The 20,321-nt window shown below is 40.5% G+C and overlaps 1 protein-coding gene across 2 annotated transcripts; it reads right to left on the bottom strand.

Moving 5' to 3' along the window:
* Positions 1-9,213: 9,213 nt before the first annotated feature.
* On the bottom strand, positions 9,214-20,195 carry pld3 (phospholipase D family, member 3). Of its 2 annotated transcripts, none has more exons than XM_005932600.3 (12): positions 20,174-20,195; positions 16,792-16,878; positions 15,796-15,843; positions 15,474-15,637; positions 14,921-15,101; positions 14,622-14,739; positions 14,017-14,144; positions 12,752-12,949; positions 12,017-12,156; positions 11,612-11,777; positions 11,396-11,495; positions 9,214-11,053 (listed from the first exon to the last, which is right to left on the bottom strand). In XM_005932600.3, the coding sequence occupies exons 2-12, from the start codon at positions 16,816-16,818 to the stop codon at positions 10,860-10,862; spliced, it is 1,464 nt and encodes a 487-aa protein (XP_005932662.1). In that variant the 5' UTR covers positions 16,819-16,878; positions 20,174-20,195; the 3' UTR covers positions 9,214-10,859. The 2 variants fall into 2 exon arrangements, with proteins under 2 accessions (XP_005932662.1, XP_005932661.1); XM_005932599.3 differs by lacking the exon at positions 20,174-20,195 and adding an exon at positions 19,691-19,873.
* Positions 20,196-20,321: the final 126 nt, after the last annotated feature.

Raw genomic sequence — 20,321 nt, 5'->3', positions numbered from 1 at the left:
TTATCATTATTTAATTTCCTTAAAAAATAGATTAAGAAACATCCAGATGACTTCAGCAACACATCATGTACAGCTCTAACACCTTATTAGTGAATCTAAAATGAACTATAACATTAACTTAAAGTGCCATTCCGCCCACTTTAACCTCTGGCTATGGATTGCAAGTTATTAGGAAACCACTAATGAACAACGATTAAGCTGTTAAGCTGCTCCTGATTCCTTCCTCACTCACTCTTTATTAATATTAATCAATTTTGTGTTCCTACTAAGAAAGTGCAAGCATTCTTTTTTCTTTTCTGACTGAAAATGAGAGCGTCTCCTTCCACAGAGACCATCTCTCACTGAAGCAGTTGTTGATTCAACCTGTGAGACTCGTGATGAAATTCTTGCAAAGAACAAGAAGCTATGTTTTTGTCTGTAGTGGCTCCTCATCTGTGGAGCCTGTTAGTCCAAACATTGTTTCTAGGCCGAGTCATTACCTCTCTCTGCTGTCTCTCCTGTCTCCTGCTTATTGTACAGTCCTGCCCGCCCTCTGACTAATCAGGGGAAGATCATTACTCAGTCTGAGCCTTCTCCAGCTCCCTGGCTGCAGCACTGCAAGCTCCTGCTGCTTGAGGGTATTTTATATTGATGATGTATCGTGAGCTCAAGAAGAGAAGTTTCTTCGTCATCTCAGCTTCAGACTTTATGTTAAAGTGATCTACAATCTATCCATATGTGTGATTTTAAAGTTTGGTCAAAGTCAGGTTTTCTTGCATATACTGTGCTGGCTGAACAACACACTTTAATGCTTTTTATGCTGTACCACTGGCACAAGTGTGTGCTGCACAACTGTCAAGTACAACGAAAAATACTGTTTGAACTTATCTAGTACGAGCTCCCCCCAACCCAATTTGAAAATCACTCCTTCAACAAGAAACCAGCCCCTAGTCTCCTGCTGTGGATTGATTGAGCACTTGAGAACATTTCTTGAATCTAAACCAGAACTCTTTTGTAGAATCTTCTGAAATGATTGAAGCTCTGTTTTTTTTTCTCAAGTTTTTTTTACCAGTATTGATCCCATAATTATTATGCATACTTTTGGCGGAGGTCATCACAGCTTTCGACCATCTGAGTGTTCTGTGTCTCATCCCAGCTTCACTTACATGCAAGGTGAATGTGTCAACCACTACACCAAGGAGATACTCGAAATACTAAGGACAACGGTGGCAGATATAAAAGGACAAATATACCAAATTTGATCCCCATCCCAGTTTGGACAAAGAGAAAGACACCTGAGCTACTCCTATGTATTTTATAATAAATTTTTCAAATGCACCCCCCTCAGTCACTTTTTCGTACAAAGTCTGATTTTATTCACTACTTCAAACAATTTTTTGGTTGAGTGCTTCTTTTTGAAAGGTGGTCGACTGCAATTTAAGAAAATTGTGATTTCTGCCTCACAGAGAGTATGCAATGCTTCGTTAGCTTTCAGGGTGATAAATGCAGTTTCCGTACTCATTAGAAACAACATTTGTCTGCCACATGCCTCGGTTAATCCCTACAAAGTGCAGAGCAGTTGAGAGCTGAGTCATCGAGGGTGGAGTGGTGCGCGCACACACTTTGACTTCACACAAAGCTGAGAATCCTGTGGGTTTAACCGAAAGCAACTCAGAAGGATCACACAGGTTTTCTCCTCCCCATTCCTACTCACAGCTCAGCTCTTTAATCTTAAGAATTCCACTGACAGCACTCCTTTGCTTTCCCACCATTCAGACAGAGGAATCATTTGTTTTGAGCCATGAATCCTTATTGTCTGCTGCTGTCAGAAGAGGAATAACAACACAAAGAAACCAGAGCACTGTTATTTAGTTCAGTCCAATTCCGTTGTATGTGCATAGTGTCTATTCACAACGAAATTGCTTCAAGGTTGTTGATATTGTAAGGACACAAAGAAAAGTCCAACAATTTATGAACCAAATTGGGTGTTTGTGGTTGTTTTTCTGACAGATCTTATAGAATGTGCTCCAATAATAATGCTACCATACTATTTAGCATGCCAGAATGCATAAAAATGCAGATTATGTATTCTGTCACATGCCAGAAATACAATTACTGCATCCAGTTGAATTTTGCAGGTATAACTCTGCATGATTCTCTGGCATTTATGAGTCCAAATGCTCCTGTATCAGCCACAAACACAGCCAGAAGGTCAAAGTGCAGTATTTCCTGTTATTGCCCTCTGCAGCGCCTGCAGTGGTGCTGCAAGAGTCTTTAAGTGTTTACTTAACTGATTGCTGTTAACACTTGATAAGGTATGGAAAAAAGCAAGCTTGTGTTAGCCTGGGAAGGCTGACACTTTTTGCCACTCATAATGCTCTCCGGCTCCTTTTTTCCTTACATAAGTCCTCTTGGTTTTAACTTAGGATAGCTAGAAATTGAAATTAAGCTTCTTCTCTTGAATCCACCTGATAGCTGGGTTGCATGTCCTACCTGAACCTGTATGGTTCTCTCCATGTACTCCAGCTTCCATCCACATACCAAAGGCTAATTTGGGATTCTAAATTGGGTATGTGAATGTGTATTATTGTCCCCTCTGTGTTGGCTCTTGAATAGACTTGAAACCTGTCCAGGATGTACCTGCCTGGCATAGGCTCCAGCATCCCGTGACACTAAATTATATAAAGTAGAAGAAAATGATGAAAGGATGGAATGTTGGCTGAATGAATGGCTAAGAAAATGCAGAGGATGCTGAAAGGAATGTGTATATGAATGTGTAAAAAAAATCAAAGACTGTATCTCACCTTAACCGGTCACAGCAGATGGCCCCGCCCCTCCCTGAGCCTGGTTCTGCCAGAGGTTTCTTCCTGTTTAAAGGGAGTTTTTCCTTCCCGCTGTCGCCAAAGTGCTTGCTCATAGGGGGTCATATAATTGTTGGGTTTTCTCTGTATGTATTATTGTAGGGTCTACCTTACAATATAAAGTGCCTTGAGGTGACTGTTGTTGTGATTTGGTGCTATATAAATAAAATTGAATTGAAAATTCAATTGAACATAGAATAGATGGAGTAAAACATGGACAGGATGCCAGTCTCTCACAGGGCTAACACAGTGACAGAACATCCACTCCCACACTCATGACCAACTTATAATTATCAGTTATTCTCACATGTAAGTCTTTAGACTGTGTAAGAAGGATGGGGAACTGGAGGAAACACACAGGTGCATAAAGAAGATATAAGTTCAAGCTGTGAGGTGACCACAAGAAACTTACTTGCTGGAAAAACTGACACAAGCTGAACCAGAACTACATGTACATGCAGGTTAATGCTAAAAATGACCAAAAGGTGCCTTCCTATCATTTCAATGTCTTTAAACAGGTTTGTTTTTGATCTAAACAACATTATCCTAACACTTACGATGTAAGACGACAGCATTATTCTCAAAGCAAAATCCTGTACATACAGTTTCATAGAACTGCTAGTAGACGACCGCTATTCCCCTTCATCTGTCCTTTCCCCCCCTCATCCTCGCTTTTTTCCTCATTGCTGTCCAGCTATCCTTTACATTTGTTCTGTTACAGTGGAAAAAGATTTAAAATTCAAAGTTGCTGGGTAATTTTGGAGGTAATTGATTCTAAATTATTTAAAATTTGGCATTGAAATCCATCTGGTTGTCATCTTTAATTTTTATTTCAGTAAAAAAAGATTTTATTTTACATTGAGCTATTGCCAGCATCACCATGTGGGAACTGTGACAGATTTTCTGAAGAGGCGTTCTTCATGAAGCCCATCTTGCAAAACATGTTTTGGCAATCCATTTCAGCGCTTCAGGAAAGTATCCTGTACGAGTTAAAGACCTTTAATGAATCACACAAGAGACGCACTGAAACGGCTTGGCGTCAGCTTTCCAGACCCATTAATGACCAACTGAATTAGTCCAATCACACTGAAGAGATTTGAGAAATGATCTAAATCGCTTGATTACATTCAAAGGCACGCAGGGATGAGGAGAAGGGACCATATAGATACTCAGAAGGATAGTTTTCCTCATCTATGCTCCCAGTCCTGCTGTGAAACCTGATCGGCTGAAAATGAAACACCGAGATAGTAAAAGTACTTAGTTAGAACTGGATTCATTTCTGCAATGATTCAGTAATGTTAGAAATGTGCAGCTGATACGCTACTGGATGAAAATTCGTTGGTCGTCGCTCCACTTCCACTGTATAGTCAGTGGTTATCGTTTAAGGTTATGCGTTTTCGGGGGGCCAACATGTTGACTGTTATTAGTGCATCACTTGTTGGTTTGAACATACTGAAACCTCAAAATAGCACGTTTAAGTACAAGTGTACAAGATTTTAGATATGGTTTAAGACTTAATGGTGTTCACCTGCCAGTGTGAGTCTGGGCTTAGCCTTTAATCATAATGATAGCTCCAGAGTTGTGTCTGCCCTCCTGGCACGCAGCGTTCAGACAAAAGAAGATCCACTCAGGCAGAGTGCAATTTCCACATCCCATGGGAGGATTTCTATACATTTACTTGTGTTAGCAAATACTAGTGGTGATTTTTCCAGTCCGTTTTATCAATAAACATGAGGATTAATAAAGACACAAAGCTTATGTCATATAACTGAACATAAATTGGGCTGCTATGTTGTGATTTTGAAACTAATACGATATAAGAGACTATATGAGATATAGGAGAAAGTATTATTTTGAACCACAGACTTTGGCTGATGTTATCTTTCTGTTGCTCATACTCAATTCTTTTTGTTACCTTGGAGCCTTAAAAAAATACGACTTTCCCAGTTGGAGGTTGACATGACTGCTAATTGAAAGTAGAAAAGAGGTAATTAGGCACTCTGACATGACATGCATGCAGCATATCCTCCAAGACGGGCGAATGAAGGCTAGAACAAAGAAAGGAGTCAGACTCTTTCAAACGTATTCTCTGGTGTTGTTGATACCTTAACTAGAGCAAGAAAGTGCAGGGAGAAATTTCCACAATCTGCCACCACCTGGAAATGGTCTGAAAGAGTAGGCTGAAGGGTCAGAGGCTCACATGTCACTCACTTAGAAGAAGAGGACAGCCACGCCTGTTGCTGACACTTCCACATGCTGGTATTGCTGTTCCCTCTTCCCATTTGTGTGTTGCCTTATTTGAAGGCGATTCAATCAGAGGCGCACATCCTATAAAATAAACCTGTACTGTCACTGATCGTCTTCTAGAATCCCTTCTCCAGTTTAGACACGCCTGCTTACACTTTTCACTGCAGCAGTACCCCACTGCCATCATTTTTCCTCTATAACCCAAGGTAGGGGGACCTGCAGACCTCTGCAGTTAATTCAGAAAGCTGCTACGTGCCTGGTATCCAGCCATCTCAAGAGTTCCCACACCACTCCTCCTCTCCGATGCTCAGTATAGGCAGAAGGCATTTACTCACAAATGCACGCCATTTATTCTTCTCTCACACTGCATTTGCTTCTGTGGTTAGTTCACAATGCCTATAAATTACACACATTTAGTTTTAATGATTTAATCAGCTTTAATCACACCTATCTCCACAGGAATTAGCAATGACTTCAGCACTCAAACATCACAATAAAGCTTTTTGAGGAAGTAATTAAAAAATCTCTACCCCTATCTCACCCTGCCCTGCACCCTCCTCAGTGACAACAGCCATCTGCATGTCTTCTTCACTACATCAGTGAGTCTGTTCTGTAATCTTCCTCTTTTCCTCTCACCTCAAAGCTCCACCTTCACCATCCTTTGCCCAGTATATCCACTATTCTTCATGTTCTTTAACTTTGTCTCCCGGTACTCAGTCCGAATTGTCCCTCTAATGCACAGGTGTCAAACTCCAGGCCTCAAGGACCAGCGTCCTGTAGGTTTTAGATGTGTCCTTGTTCCAACACAGCTGATTTAAATGGCTAAACGACCTCCTCAACATGTCTTAAAGTTCTCCAGAGGCCTGTTAATGAGCTAATCATTTGACTCAGGTGTGTTGACCCAGGGTGAAATCTAAAACCTGCAGGACACCGGCCCTCGAGGCCTGGAGTTCCGCCACCCCTGCTCTAATGTATTCATTTCTAATCTTATCCATTCTGGTAACTCCAAATGATAATCTGAGCATCTCCAACTCTACTTTGCCCTGAGACTCATCTCCACCCACTCTACCCCGTCCACCCTCTCTTCTTCACCTCTCTTGTACTATATCTGTCTCTTTGGATGGTTCACCCCAGGTATTTAAAACAATCCATCCTCACTACTCTTTCTTGCATCTTCACCTTCCCTCTTGCCTCTCCCGCATTAACAGTCATTCTGTCTTGCTTCTGCTTTTATGCCTCTTATCTCCAGTGCATACCTCCACCTCTCCAGGCTGTCTTCACCTTCTCCCCACCCTCCCTACAGATCACAATATCATCTGCAAACATCATAGCCCACGGAGACTGACCTCATCTATCAACCTCCAAACAAGAGCTGATCTCTGATGATCCCAATCCCTCTTTGAACTCATCTGTCAGTCCTACCGCACAGCTCACCACTATCTTGCTGTCCTCATACATATCCTGCACCAGCCTCACATACTTCTCTGACCATATACTTGTTCCCTTTATAAAAAACATGGTTACAGTTTCTCTCTCCATCTCCTTTTATCTTCCATTTATTCATTTTTTAAAATAAAATACTAAAGTACAAACCTGGATCACCAAACCTCTAACACCAAACCTTTTCCTCAGTTTTTAATTTCCCAAAGCAGCTTAGTATCTTCACAGAAAACACTTAGAGCAAGATCAACATCACCTCAAACAATCTGGGGCATAAATATTTCACATACAGATGCCGTCTTCCCACTCAGGAGCAAATACTGTTGTTTAATTGTCATTCTCAAGATAAAAACAAAATGTCACACACACACAATACTTATTATGTTAGTGTTCCCTGCGCTTCTAAGCACCTTGGCACTGAAACATCTGCACAAAGAGTAGCAAAAAGAGAAAAATATATCAATCTGTCACAGTGCAGCTAGTAAAAGAGTAAATTGGGTGGTCCTGAGGTTGGCACAAACAAACTGAAGTGGCCCCCTGGCAGCAGAGACTTTTTCCGTAACAGCATTTAGTGGGCGGTGCAGCTTGATGCTGCAGTGATAAGTGCTCCACAGATAAAGATATAAATTTTGTAAGCCTTTGTACCTTGAAAAAGTTTCAAGGTACAAATCTAATTTTACAACCTCACAAAGCGAAGATTACGGATCCACACATTAAATTAGAGCACATCTTTTTAAATCCCATCCCATCACAGGTGCACCTGAACTCAATATTTTTGAGCAGCTCCATCAAGTGTCCACAGAAGACCTAAACCCAAGCTGCCCCTCCCACCACAGACACACTTCATGGGTCACTGAATGGGTGGAGACTGTGCGTTTTTGGATAGTTAGCCGAGGGACGGAAATAACCTCCTGGGTTGGGCTCTGCTGCTTTCCATGACCACGGACGACTGCATAGTTTACACACTGGGAAGCAACATGTTGCAGATACCTAAGAGGATATGTTTCGGGTTAAGATATATTTATAATGAACACTACTTTGCAACCCACTATTCTTGTGGGTTTGAGCAGAGACAGGTATCAGCGTGAGGTATCAGGGATACAGTTTATTGTTGGGTATTCAGACCATGGCAAGAGGAGGGGGAACATGCTGTTTCAGGTGCTGGTGACACCATCAAATGATTCCTGAAGAAGAGCAAATGTACTGATCAGAGTTTTGGCTCATCAGATACTTATCTGCTGTGTAGTTTTATAAGGCATTTGTATTTTAATGCACAGAGAGCAGCAGGACTCCTTTTGTATTGGATATCCGGTAGAACAAGCACAGTTAAATCAATTCAGGATGGTTTAAGCAGAGCTCATTGGATCCTGTGACTTACAGGCGTGTTGTTCAAGTGCAAAATAACATTGAAATCAGTCAGCAGATGTTGAGCTCAGCTGTGTGAGAAAACTGTGTGAGTTTAGTGTTTTGGTGCTATGAATAATCTTCAGAAAAAGAAATTTGGCATAGCTGTTTTGAAACAATTTTTGAAAGGACTGCAAATTGAGGGGCTAATATTATATAATAATATAATAATGTAAATTTTACTTCATTACAATTTCAGTTTTTCCAGTATATTGAAAACCCTCCAATTTAAAAATGACTGTTTTGTGGAGTTCATAAAAGGTTGTTCTTCAAGGACATGTAGTATTCACATGCCTGTATATTGTATATGTATATTAAGTTAAAAACATTGTAATTAATTTGAAAGTACAGGGATCATCTTACTGCACACAGCACTTTCACTGCTGGTGTTTGTAGTGTATTTGAGTTAACAACCACAAACCTACTCAGTAGGTATGTATTTATCAAACAGCACGTATCAGCCTGGTCTGCAGTCAGCAGAGACTGGGTGTGTTCGAGTCTCACATTTGAACCCACCCATAATCAGATCTGGACTCTGATTCACTTCAAAACATGAAAACAAAAACAACTACAACAACATAGCATTAAATACACAGGCTGTAAAAAGCACCGATACTAGGATTTCCTTTTATTTCATAGTAAAGTTCAGTATTTCCATCATATAGGAGCAGCACTAGGTTATCCCCTTTGGTAAACTTTGATTTCATTGGTCATGAGACTTTTTAGTTTAGACGTTTTATCAGAAACAAATTTTAATCCTGAAATTGAATCTCACAGATCGGACAAGGCTCAAAACTGCACCAACACTGCCCCCCAGTGTTAGACATCTGATACTGCAGCATCACAAATGTGAACCTTCAGGTAGAGCAGCTCAAGCTTAACTCCCAGCATGGTTTTTATGCTTTTAAATAGTAGGTAGTGAGGCTTTGCTATGTGCTTTAGCATTTCATTTGTACGTAGACATGTCTAGCAAGTTCCTCTTACTAAGTTTAGATTACTTAGGAACACTTGGGCTGTTTGAGCAAGCAATAAAATGTTGTGCTTCTCCTTTTTATTGCTTGCCTAAGCTAATTCATTTGGCCCCGAATCTATATGTGTTTTTACAAACTAGGGGTTTTCCAACATATTTGATGAGTTTACAATCCACGCAATTAATTCAGTTTGATATTTCTACCACTGTAAACAATGTCTCCAATCATAATTAACACATTATAGGGGGATTAATCTTATTTCAAATGGTCAAATTGTGATCAGTGTGTGAAAAAACTATTTTGCACTGGAGTGGTATGAAAGAAGTTTTTATTTCCCTTAGATGCACTGCAGACTTTAGCTTTTATTTGCTTATTTCAAAGCAGTCCAGAGAGGATTTTTAAATGATTTTAAATTCCAGAAAATTACAAAAGCACTCAAACTCCCTGAGATGAAAACTCCCACCGAGGCTGAAGCTGTGATTCACTGAATTGATCCCTTTACACGAGTCACTGCAGGAGACAGCAGAAAACATGACGTTCGCCACTGACCTGACGCCAATGCTGACACAGCGCCCCCTACAGCTATTGGGAGTACATGATAGAAACCACATGATGAAAGTTAAACATTCATGTCTGACTCCTTTGCTCCGATACTGCTGGAACACCTTTAACAGTAGATATGGTGTGCATTTGTGTGCATGTTTTTATCCCATCATAACGTTTCCTGGTATATACAATATATGACAGTACAAAAAGCTGCTGATCATACAAACCTTTGCAGCTATGGATGTGAGTGATTTGCTGACTAAACAAACTTTACTCCTCTCACTTCAAGAAATACTAATATGCTGAATGAATTATTTATGTTATCAATCTATAACACAGACTCACTGCAGCTACCCCTCATTACTCAAGGCTGCAGTCTTTGAGGCACTGAAGAAAAGAAAACACTTCTGTATGCAGGCTGCGTCAGAACAAAAAGACACAACCACTGGACCCATCACTGCATGACCAGTGTCTGCACAGACACGTGGACTGTAACCTAGAAGGAAACAAGACTGCAAACCTTCACCACACCCTGAGTGTTTACTGATCTAAATATATATTTACATTTAATCTATCAGGAAATCAGCAGCTGAGAAGATCAGGGACACCACTACCTTCACCCACAGATTGTTGCAGGAGGTCCTGCTCACACTGACAAATATAATGCGAGACGTGTTAACGTCTTCATCTGCAAATATCTACAAACTAATCCTGCATACACCTTTGCCCATGCTGTGCATGTAAATGAACTCTAAAAATTCCTAAATACTTCCTGCAGTTGGCATATTTCACAGCTCACTGAGCTCATCTGAATATTCCCAACTTCTGTTGGCATATTTCTGTAGTGCACAAAAAAATGGCCTCAAATTGGCATCTCTGTACCAGTTTAAGAATAAAGAAAAGCAACTGTTTTTGGTGCTATTTTTGGCAATCAAACTTTTGGGGTTTGTAAGTACATCAGTATATTATAACACTGTGATACCAGCCAAATGTAGTTGAAAGTTGAGCTTAACATATCCAGCCAGTATTAGCCTGTTTCATGTTTTTTGTATCCATGTGAATGCTGGTGTGAAAACTTACAGACCATAAGGCAGACAAAGATGCTTGGATAAAATCGAGCTAACAGATCAGCTTCAACGTTACTTAAAACCGGCCTAAAATACAGAGCATATGTTGGACTCTCTTTAAAAAACTGTCTGTATTCTCTCTTTTTTCTGATGAAATAAGAGTGCGGCATTAAACCTCAGCAGTCTAGCAAACACTCTGCTAATAGGTTGCCTGTTGCTGATTTTAAGCTCAGGGGTTTCCACATTACAGCTGATCAATTTTCATACGTTTCGCACTTCACTACTAAAATCAAAGTGCGCTGTGTCGAAGTCCGAAACAATGACTTTGTGTGTCTGTAATGCTGTTAAAAGTAACAGAAGTCTTTGAGGTTTGAGTGCTGGGTGAGAGGAGTGCTGTAGCCCGAGTTCCAGTCCCTCTCAAAGACAGCCTTCAGCTGTGATTGGACAGTTGACTCAACAGACTGTGACGCCGTCTGGTTGACAACTAATGCTGAGCCAGCCGTGTTCACAAAGTAGTCTCCTGACCAGTTGGATGTACCTGAAAACAGAAAGCCACAGATTATATTTAAGCACATTATCTTTTTTTTTTTCTGAAAGACTGATTGGACAGATGATAATAAAGTATGTGTGACTAATGACATGCTTAGAAAAGCAGCCATCAGCTTGGCTTTTAACACCACCAACAAGTATTCAATTTCAGTATCATGATGTATTTTCTCATCTTGATGAAAATCACATTTTTCTGTTTTTTGGGGGATTAATTGAAACTGTAAGATAGGTCATTGAAACTGATTGAAAAGGTTCTCTATGTGTACTCTTTAAGTCATCTTAATGATTTCAAGAAACAAATTTATTAGTAAACAAAGAAAGTGTGCCTCACCTATGTATGCTATCTTGTCTGTCACCATGTACTTATTGTGGTTAACTCTTGCAAAGGGAATCTCCTTCTGCTTGGGGGTGGCAGGCACCACGAAGAGCCTCTAAATAAAGAAAACACAAAGTCATAACATAATGTTTTTACTTAAGGATAGGCGCCATAAAGCGTACAACCTCCTTTCCCAGCGGGAGATGATGCTTGACCATAAGAGCCACTCACCACCTGGATGTCGAGGTTATTCTTGGGGTTATAAACCGAGGCCAGAGACTTCAGGAAAGAAAACATGACTGGCTGTGTGCTGTTCCAGCAGCTGATCAGCAGTCGCACTTTAATCCGCTTCTCATATGCAACTCGTCTCAGCTGCGTGTCGATGTCCGCCCAGTACCTGCAGAGGGCGCCACACGCACAGTACAAGCACAATGTTAAAACTTAATGTTTCTCACTTCCTTTCGGGATGATTTGATCAGGATATCCTGGTGTTTTATTGTGCAAACATGTTCATATTAATTTTATTACTGTTGATTTGACTACAGTTGATGTAGGACCATAAAAGAAAAAGAAAAACAAAACAACGATCAACTGTTTTCTTGTAGTTACATTTCACAACTATTAACAAAACTGCACCTTTTAGGATGTGAAAACTCCATGGTGGGCAGGTAGTTCATGACAGCGATGTAGACAAAGCTCTCAGCATCCTCCATCACACTGAGGATGGACTGAAGGTCTGGAGTCCTGCCGGCCGCACATAAGGACGGAGGGGAACTCTGATCGAGCAGAAAAAAGGATTATCAGTTCATTTTAGCAGCATTTTTTAAAATACAGAAAACTACAATATGCTAAACTACAAATGCACAGTAATGACTGGACGAATGCGCGGCTATGTGGGACTGTGGGTTGATTTAGTAGCCTCAGTGGGACTGTATTAAAAAAAACATTACATTTTAAAAAGGTTTTGAATGTTGAATCCTGGAAACGTGAGTGCTGTAACAGAAACCAAAACTCTGTGCTGCACATTGTTTTCGAACAGCTCTGGAATCCCCCGGCCCTGCATCGCCCTGAAAGAGGTGTCGATATCTGCCCACTTCTGTGACTGTAACAGAAACCAAGCATTCACATCTTCTTTCAGTACTGATGGCCAACTGTAGAGGAGTCAGAAAGTCACAAATTGTGACAAGTGACAAATTGTGGTTGCACGTTGCATGTATACAAGCGCAACGCTGAAAATGTCCCTCTCTCTGCATGATGTGACCATCTACAAACACCAGTTATTTCCCATTTGGTCAGAAAGCAAACCTTAAAACTGCTTAGAGATGATTAACTGGCTCTTATGACTCAATATCAAAAGAAAATCCCGCTCACCGACAGATAGACGTTGGATGGCGTGTTGTTAAGAGGCAGCTGGAGGGGTGTATCCTTGTTGTACATGGTGGAGAACCTCTCTGGCCAAGGTGATGGGATTGACTTGCTCTCCCCCAGAAACCAGTAGGCTTCAAAGATCTTACTGAGGTCTGCTGCCAGGCAGCTGCAGTTGTAGACCACCACACCCAGCTCCTTCACCTGGAGACCAACACTAGAACATTACTTACGTTCGTTTTTTGCTGGTTTTGCATTTTTGAAACTGCAGAAAACAAAGAGGAAATAAGAAAAGTTGTTCCTTCTCTTTTGTCCCAGTTTAGATTTCTTTGGCCTACTGTTAAGCCGGTATCTTTTCTGATTAATTTATCAGAAATATGTTTCTGGGACTTTAGCGCAAGCTTGTAAAAAAAGGATGCGAATGATAGCTCAGCAAAAGTCTGATTGAGAAATGTAAAAGGGAGATGTGGTTTACCACACTGATGGTCCCACATTAAACAAGTGTAGACTAAACAGTTCAGCATGTGACTGAAACTTTATACCAACATAAAAACTTCCTCTTGAAAGCAGAAGAAATGGGACAGAGTCAGTGTCAGTATTCGGGCGGGACTACCGACACTGACGCTGTTTATAGATTTACAGGCCTGTTAGAGAAGCTTCAGATGATTCTTACTGGTGGAGCCCCGTAATTCATCCTGTGTGAAATAAACTGCTTTCTACTTTAAGACCCCCTCCCCACTGTTCCAGTTAAGCCGTTAGTTCACAAATTGTTGTGCACAGACCCAGTGCTGGTGAAGAAAGTGAAGCTAATGTAAATATAATAAAATAATAGATTTTTGAGCATATACAGACCATGCTGATTTAAATATATATATATATATATATATATTTTAGGGAAAATTATTAAACGTGCTGAACTTTTGATTCTTTCTTATTGTTAACGGTTGCTGGGAGTGGGTGTGTGGACTTTTTTTAGCTTTTGAAGAGAGAATCCCACGTAAGGTCTGGGCCACCTTTCTTCTGATTGGATGCCCCCGCCCTGATGGGCAGGTGGGCAGTGCTGCTGTTCTCATATTCAGAGGTAGGTGCTTAAGCAGAGGGACATCCACTCCCTTTAACGCCACACCAAGTCAAGAGTAGAAAGAACTGTTTAATAATAAATATACTGATAAGTTTGCTCTGTTTACCTTTAAACACACCGACTGTACTGAGCATCCACCTCTAACAGCATTTACATGACAGTGAGAGAGAGAGTCTGAGTGTTTGTGTACCTGTGTGAGGGACCTCCAGTCCATGTTGGCACTGCCAATGTAAATATGCTGCTTGTCCACAACCCAGAACTTGGTGTGAAGAACGCCTGTGGTGAGCTCCTTCATTTTTACGGTCCTAATATGGGCTCCTAAAAGTCACACAAAACAAACACTTATTTCCTAAAAACTAACAATTCTGAGGGCTGGAAGCATTTTGGAAGCAATACTGGACAATGATAAATGAACATAACATATTCATTTTAGATGATTTTAGACAGAAGGAAGTGACACTCAGTATCTCAGAATAATCCATTTTGTAAATCAGAATGTTTATCAGTCTTATGCACCAAAAAACAAAAACAAAGAAATAAAAACAAAAAATGGTGCTTATGCATAGTTGTATGTTGCAATACCAGAGTTATTGTTAATGTCGCAGCTAAATAACTCCCATCACAACCAACCAACTTAACACAAGTGTCGATAAGAGGCTCACAGACGTCATATGATGTCCCACACACAGTGAGACATCACAATATGTGTATTAAACTAATTTCATAATAACTAAGACAGCTGTCAGATCAGTCTGACCCGTGCAGGTGTGACGTTCAAAAGAAGCCAAGAGTCACCTGAGTCGTTGAGCAGCCTGAGGTCGTGCCGTGGCTGTTTCTCCTGCGGTGTGTTGACAGCAATACGAACTGATAAATTCCCCGATAGTTCAGCGAGCCTGTTCAGAACAGCCTCACCCTGTGAGCACGGCGAGAAAATCAGGGACCAGTTATCTGGTTGTTTCACAATAACTGCTTTAGATCAAGGTCAGTCGGCACAATTAAAAGCACTTTGCATCAATTAATAATCAATCATTCTTCAGCATAATCTAATATTAGAGGAAAAGAGAAAAAGAAAACCGCAGACAACTCCAGCTGACCTGATTGGCTGTCGGCTCACGAGTGTGTGTGTCTTTGTTGGTGAGGGTCCAATAGAAGGAGGCGATGTCGACACTGCTGCGAGCCTCGTTCATCAGATTCATCCACGCCTGGAAGATGGATGGATGAGTGGTGCTGGAGTTAAACTCCAGGCCTTCGGGAATGCTCTCCACCAACACGATCCTGGAGACAGAGAAGAGTGGGAGAGTTTTTTCCTAAACGTCCAACGTCAAGAAAAATGAAATTACATGAATTCATGTCAAGCAGATAGTTTAACTAAGCTTTAAACTTTAGCTATGTTATAGAAGAGGCTGGGTAGAGTATGGATAGTAATGAAGATGCTGTTTCATGTATAGTCAAGAATCTGCACTTTAAGTAATTTTCTATTACTGGTATGAAGCTGAATCATCAGTCAAATTTGATAAAAAGTAAGAAAGTTTGCTGGCTTTGTCATCAAATAAGGTTTTAAAAAGCTTTTTGTTTTCCTGGATATTGAACTCTTCTGCATACGCAGATTAAGCTGGAAGCAGGTGTTGGTTTCTAAAGTAAACTTACCTGCAGGGATCTGTGCAGGACTCCATGTTAGGCAGACGGAGGCTGATGTCGGGAACAGGGTGGGAAGAGGAAGAGGAGGCCCTCGGTATCAGGAGGTTGCAGAGCGCCATGATGACCAGCAGCACACTAGCCACAGTGGCCAGAGCTATCAAACACCTGTAATACTGAGGAGGGAGGAGGAGACGTCCTTAGAATCTGCAGCTCTTGTTCAGTGTTTATTTCTCTGTCTTTATTTTTGACATAAACTGAAAAAATCATTGCGATTTATTTATATTGACGAGTAAAAAGTCAGGTGTATTTGTGTGTTAGTGCTCTAACTCACCACCTGTGTTCTCCTGTTGGATTCTTGTCCCCGGGACTCATCCTCCAGCTAACACACAAACCCAACCACCACACAAGGACACTGTGAGAACATTCGATCCAGACTGAACCATAAACCTCTATCATACCAGACATCCACGGTCTCAAAATCGCCCCCTCAGTAACTGCTAGCACCCGCTAAAGTCATGGAAAAACCATCATTCTCTGAACACACAAAGGAAAAGAGTTCTACGTCTGCCAGCTTCCTAAACTGGCACTCATTCACCAAATGCTGTCATTAAAAAAACGAGTAACATCATTTAATTTAAGCAGTTGCAGTCAATATAAACCTAAAGCAAAAGCACTTCCTGAAACACAATGCTTCACTTCCTCACATGATTTAAAAATTCCCTTGACTTCCAGCATTCGGCACGTCTGCAACATTACAGGAAAAACAACGACGTGGCCAAACCCCAGCAACATGCTTGGGATATTTTTCACAACAAAACAGAACCTTGACTATACTGTGGCGCCTCGTTTATCGCAGGAGTTACGTTCTAAAAATAACCCGCGACAGGTGAAATCCGCAAAGTAGCCAATGTTATTTTTTACAGTTATTATAGACGCTTCAAGGCTGTAAAACCCGTCACTACACACTTTATACACTTTTCTCAGACAGGCATGAACATTTTCACACTTTTCTCTCTTGTTTAAAAAAACAGCGAGGGCGCGAAAGGTGAACCGCGTCATAGCGAGAGACCACTGTACACAGCTTTATAACTGACCACTTAATTTTCTATGCACAGTGACCAGTGATTGCAAAATCATTAATCACTTTGTCTCACATCAAAGGGGCGACATTTGATTTAAAAAATGTGAAAGAAAAGAATACAGTGAAGGTAAGTAATAAATAATTAAGTAATAAGTAACTTAAATAAATATTAAAACCGCATCAGGAAATGATTAAAAACTAGGATGTTTGTACACTGATGAAGCCCACATATTAAAGGAACTTTACCTGGTGGTACGGGATGCCGGTCTTCATGTTCACGGAAGAAATGAGCTCCGTCCTGTCAGCTCACATTCACTGTGTTGCTCTGCAGCTCTGAGACCAAACAAGAGGAACAAAACACAAACGTTACTTCAAGTCATTATGTTTCAGGGGTAAATACAAGATGACTCAACCAATCCCGAAGCTGCACCCAAGGAAACTTTGCTACACGGCTTAAAAACATTTCATTCCAAGTTTTGGCTGTAATGATATCTGTAAACAGAACCAGCAGCAGTGGATATTCATTTAATGCTATTTAATGATACATGGCTTTGAGAAAGGACGGACCTGCACAGTTTCTATCGTTCTTAAGAGGTTGTCAGTAACTTAAAGTAGCAGTGTAGTTTTCAACAACACAGCAGCCTCAAACACAACCAAACGTGGGACACACACCTCAGCTTGTCCTTTACACACTCAACAAAGAGAAGGTTCTAGGTGTTTTCACCACCACATACACAGAATGAACTGCACCATCTCCAGCACAAAGACAGCTCCAGCTGCTGAAAAGCTGCCTGCAGGGTGACAGGGCCTCTGAGCTTACAGCTAGCAGCTAGAAAAAAGGACCCCCACAAACTTACAAGTACAGAGATTAAGGATTAGTGTATTTTGTACTGAAATCAAATCTGATTAAACACAAAAACGTGATAAAGACAGAATGTGATGCTTCTTTACGAGATCTGACTACATCAAAGACAGGAAGTGCTGTGACTTGGTAAAATTGCGATATCGCTGAGCTGGAAGTCACAAGAGTCAAAGAAGCATGTGATACTGCATTGTGAAGCAAAAGCATTTTAGCTCTGAGTCATGCACAAATATTTGGAAATCTTTCAAGTCACACTTATGAAAGTTTTTATGAAAGCAGAGCCTATTGTGGTCTATCACAGACATACTGCTATACAGGCTGTCCGACCTGCACCAAGATATTTCTCTACTACTCCCACTATAAGTGCTATTACATTACAGCACAGTGCGATGGCTGATAGCTAGTTTGTAATACACATTACTCCAAAGTCAATTAAAACAACCGCATCATTTTGAACTTTTAATATAACACACTGAACACATTTATACACTTCAGGCCACTGGAAGTTTGCGCTCCTTATAAAGCTCAGTCACAAACAAGCTCTTTAACATACAGGACATATTTCAGGTAACCGACTCTTCCTGAAAAATGATTTCAAAGACGGGAAACACATTTCCTGCTAGAGACATATTTCTGGTCAGAGAGGAACACGTGACTAATATTTTAGTTTCACACGCTGTTGTTGTTTTTTTTAAGCATATGGAGAAATTTCTTAAATTAAGAAAAAGCAGATGAATGAATGTAAATGCTGAATTATTGCTAACACGCTAAAAGCAAAATGGCCCTGACTTCATTACACAAAGAGTCTTTGAGTGTTTTGTTTGTATCAAATTGTAAATTTTACTAGCTTTGACATGTTAAAATCTAATAACAGAACATGTTTAAGGGCCAAATGCATCTAAGAAACACGAGAAGAACACTACGAGTTTTGCTGGTGACCTGGTGGATGTTCAGAAGTTTTTAAAATTTTACTTAAACAAACCACAGAAAGAGAAGCTGCTTTGCACGTTCAAGTAAATTTCATACATCTGCTGTCTGATAAATCAAGTACACTGTTTAGTCCTTTTCAAGTTGCTGGTTTAGAAGAAGCATAATAGCATTGAACTGGCCAAAATACCTAAAACGTACAAAAAAAACCTGTAGTTTACAAACAAAATTTTGTTAGTTCCATACAATGAAACTCACTAAGACCATGATAGAAAAAACAACAAAAAAACAACAACTTTTCAACCTCTTTTTTTTTTTTGCTTTATAAAATTACCAAAAATAAGATGAAAATGCATCGACTTCTTTTAAGGTCACACAGATGCTTTGTTTTGATAATGACCAATTGCTGTTATTTGTATATAGTCTCCTACAAAGTCCTCTTCTGAAGCAGGGAAACCTCTGACCTACTACAGTTTCCCAGTTTGAAGTAAGCAGAGTACAAAGTGGGCACAAAGTGGAACAAAATATTGTGTTTTCATGTTCCTGCTATGTACACTGGCATGGTGGCAGGATAAAGACAGTGCTCTTCTGTTTCTGAGGTGAAATTTTGGAGCTGAATCACAGAGAGAATAAACTTGAGTTGCTTTGAGCAGACTCACTCTGTGATCTCAGTGGACTTATGTCAAACTCCTGTGCCTTCTGTGGGACATGACACACTGAACAATGCTGGAACATCATTATAAGAAACTCGAGTCTGGAACATGTTGAAACTACAGGTCAGCTCTAAGTGTCATACTGTTATAGCACCATATTTAATTTTGTTATTTTAACTGTACTTAATAAAGCAAACCCAAAAGCCCCTCGGCTCGAACTGCATCTGTTAGCAGTGGACAAAGAAGAGTTTGTGCATCTGCGCAGAGGAACAAATGAATTAGAATTAGAGAAAATAACTCGGTGAGGAAGAAGTGACTCGAGATTTTTAGCTCAAGTTGTAGCGAGTGTGTCAGTGAGTGCAAGGATTGCTAAATCACTAAATTACCTCACATGAATAAGACGACTGTAACCATTTTCTGACGTTTGACTTAGACAACACAAGTGTGGTTAGCCAGCAGGAGGCTAAAACATGAAAGTAGGTAAATGTGGGTCACTCTGGAGTTCGGCAAAGATCAAATAAATTAAAAACTACACATTAAGTAAAGCACGAATTAATTTACGATGAGGGAAAAGTCTTTGTTTAAACTCCCAAACTGCTAACAAACACTGTAGCCTGGATCTGTGTTAGTGAGCCGACGGAGAGTCGCTGACGATGCAAAACAAAAACAGTTCGCTATAAGCTCTAAAGAACATTTAACCCACCTGCTACTATGCGTCCAGGTTGCTTACAGTCCCTCACACAGCAACGACGACGTGTGCAGTTTACGTACAGTGGCATTTACGGTTAATATTCATTGTTAGATGCACGGAAATACATAAAGAGAAACACTTTTACAGCACTTGTTTTGTTTCACTGCCGTTTTGGCTACATGAGTGAGCAGGTCATGTGATCCGTGCAATTCAACCAATTAGAGTGGCGTTTTCACGTGACGTACTATATCGGCCTTACTGTAATGTAATTCTCCCCTTTCACCACGAGATGGCGCAAATAACACAGAGAAAGCGCCTACCCGAGTGAAGGATTGACGTTTAAAGAAAATGAATTTATAAGGACATTAAAGGCTTGTCCACTGGGTGAAGTGTTACAGGGTTTGCAGCTCCACCAGGTGGTAAGAAGAATAAACACAAACGCTAACCCCCTTAAAAAACGTACTGAAATACTGGGATGGATTCAGAGCATGTTACCTTAAAGCTTTTGACCTTCTACAGCAGAAGCCGAAGAAAGAAGCAGGCACGATTTTGTGAGCTGAGGTCTAACGACTTATCTCCTCATATCCATCCGCCAGTTGCACTGCGGTTCTTTTTCTCTTCTGACACAGGTGATTTTTGCAGA

This window comes from Haplochromis burtoni, unplaced genomic scaffold (genome assembly GCF_018398535.1).
Source record: "Haplochromis burtoni strain Fernald_Lab_line unplaced genomic scaffold, NCSU_Asbu1 Contig_153, whole genome shotgun sequence".
In the NCBI taxonomy this organism is placed as follows: Eukaryota; Metazoa; Chordata; class Actinopteri; order Cichliformes; family Cichlidae; genus Haplochromis; species Haplochromis burtoni.
The sequence above is the reverse complement of the archived record's forward strand: the minus strand, read 5'-3'. Positions and strand labels throughout refer to the sequence as shown.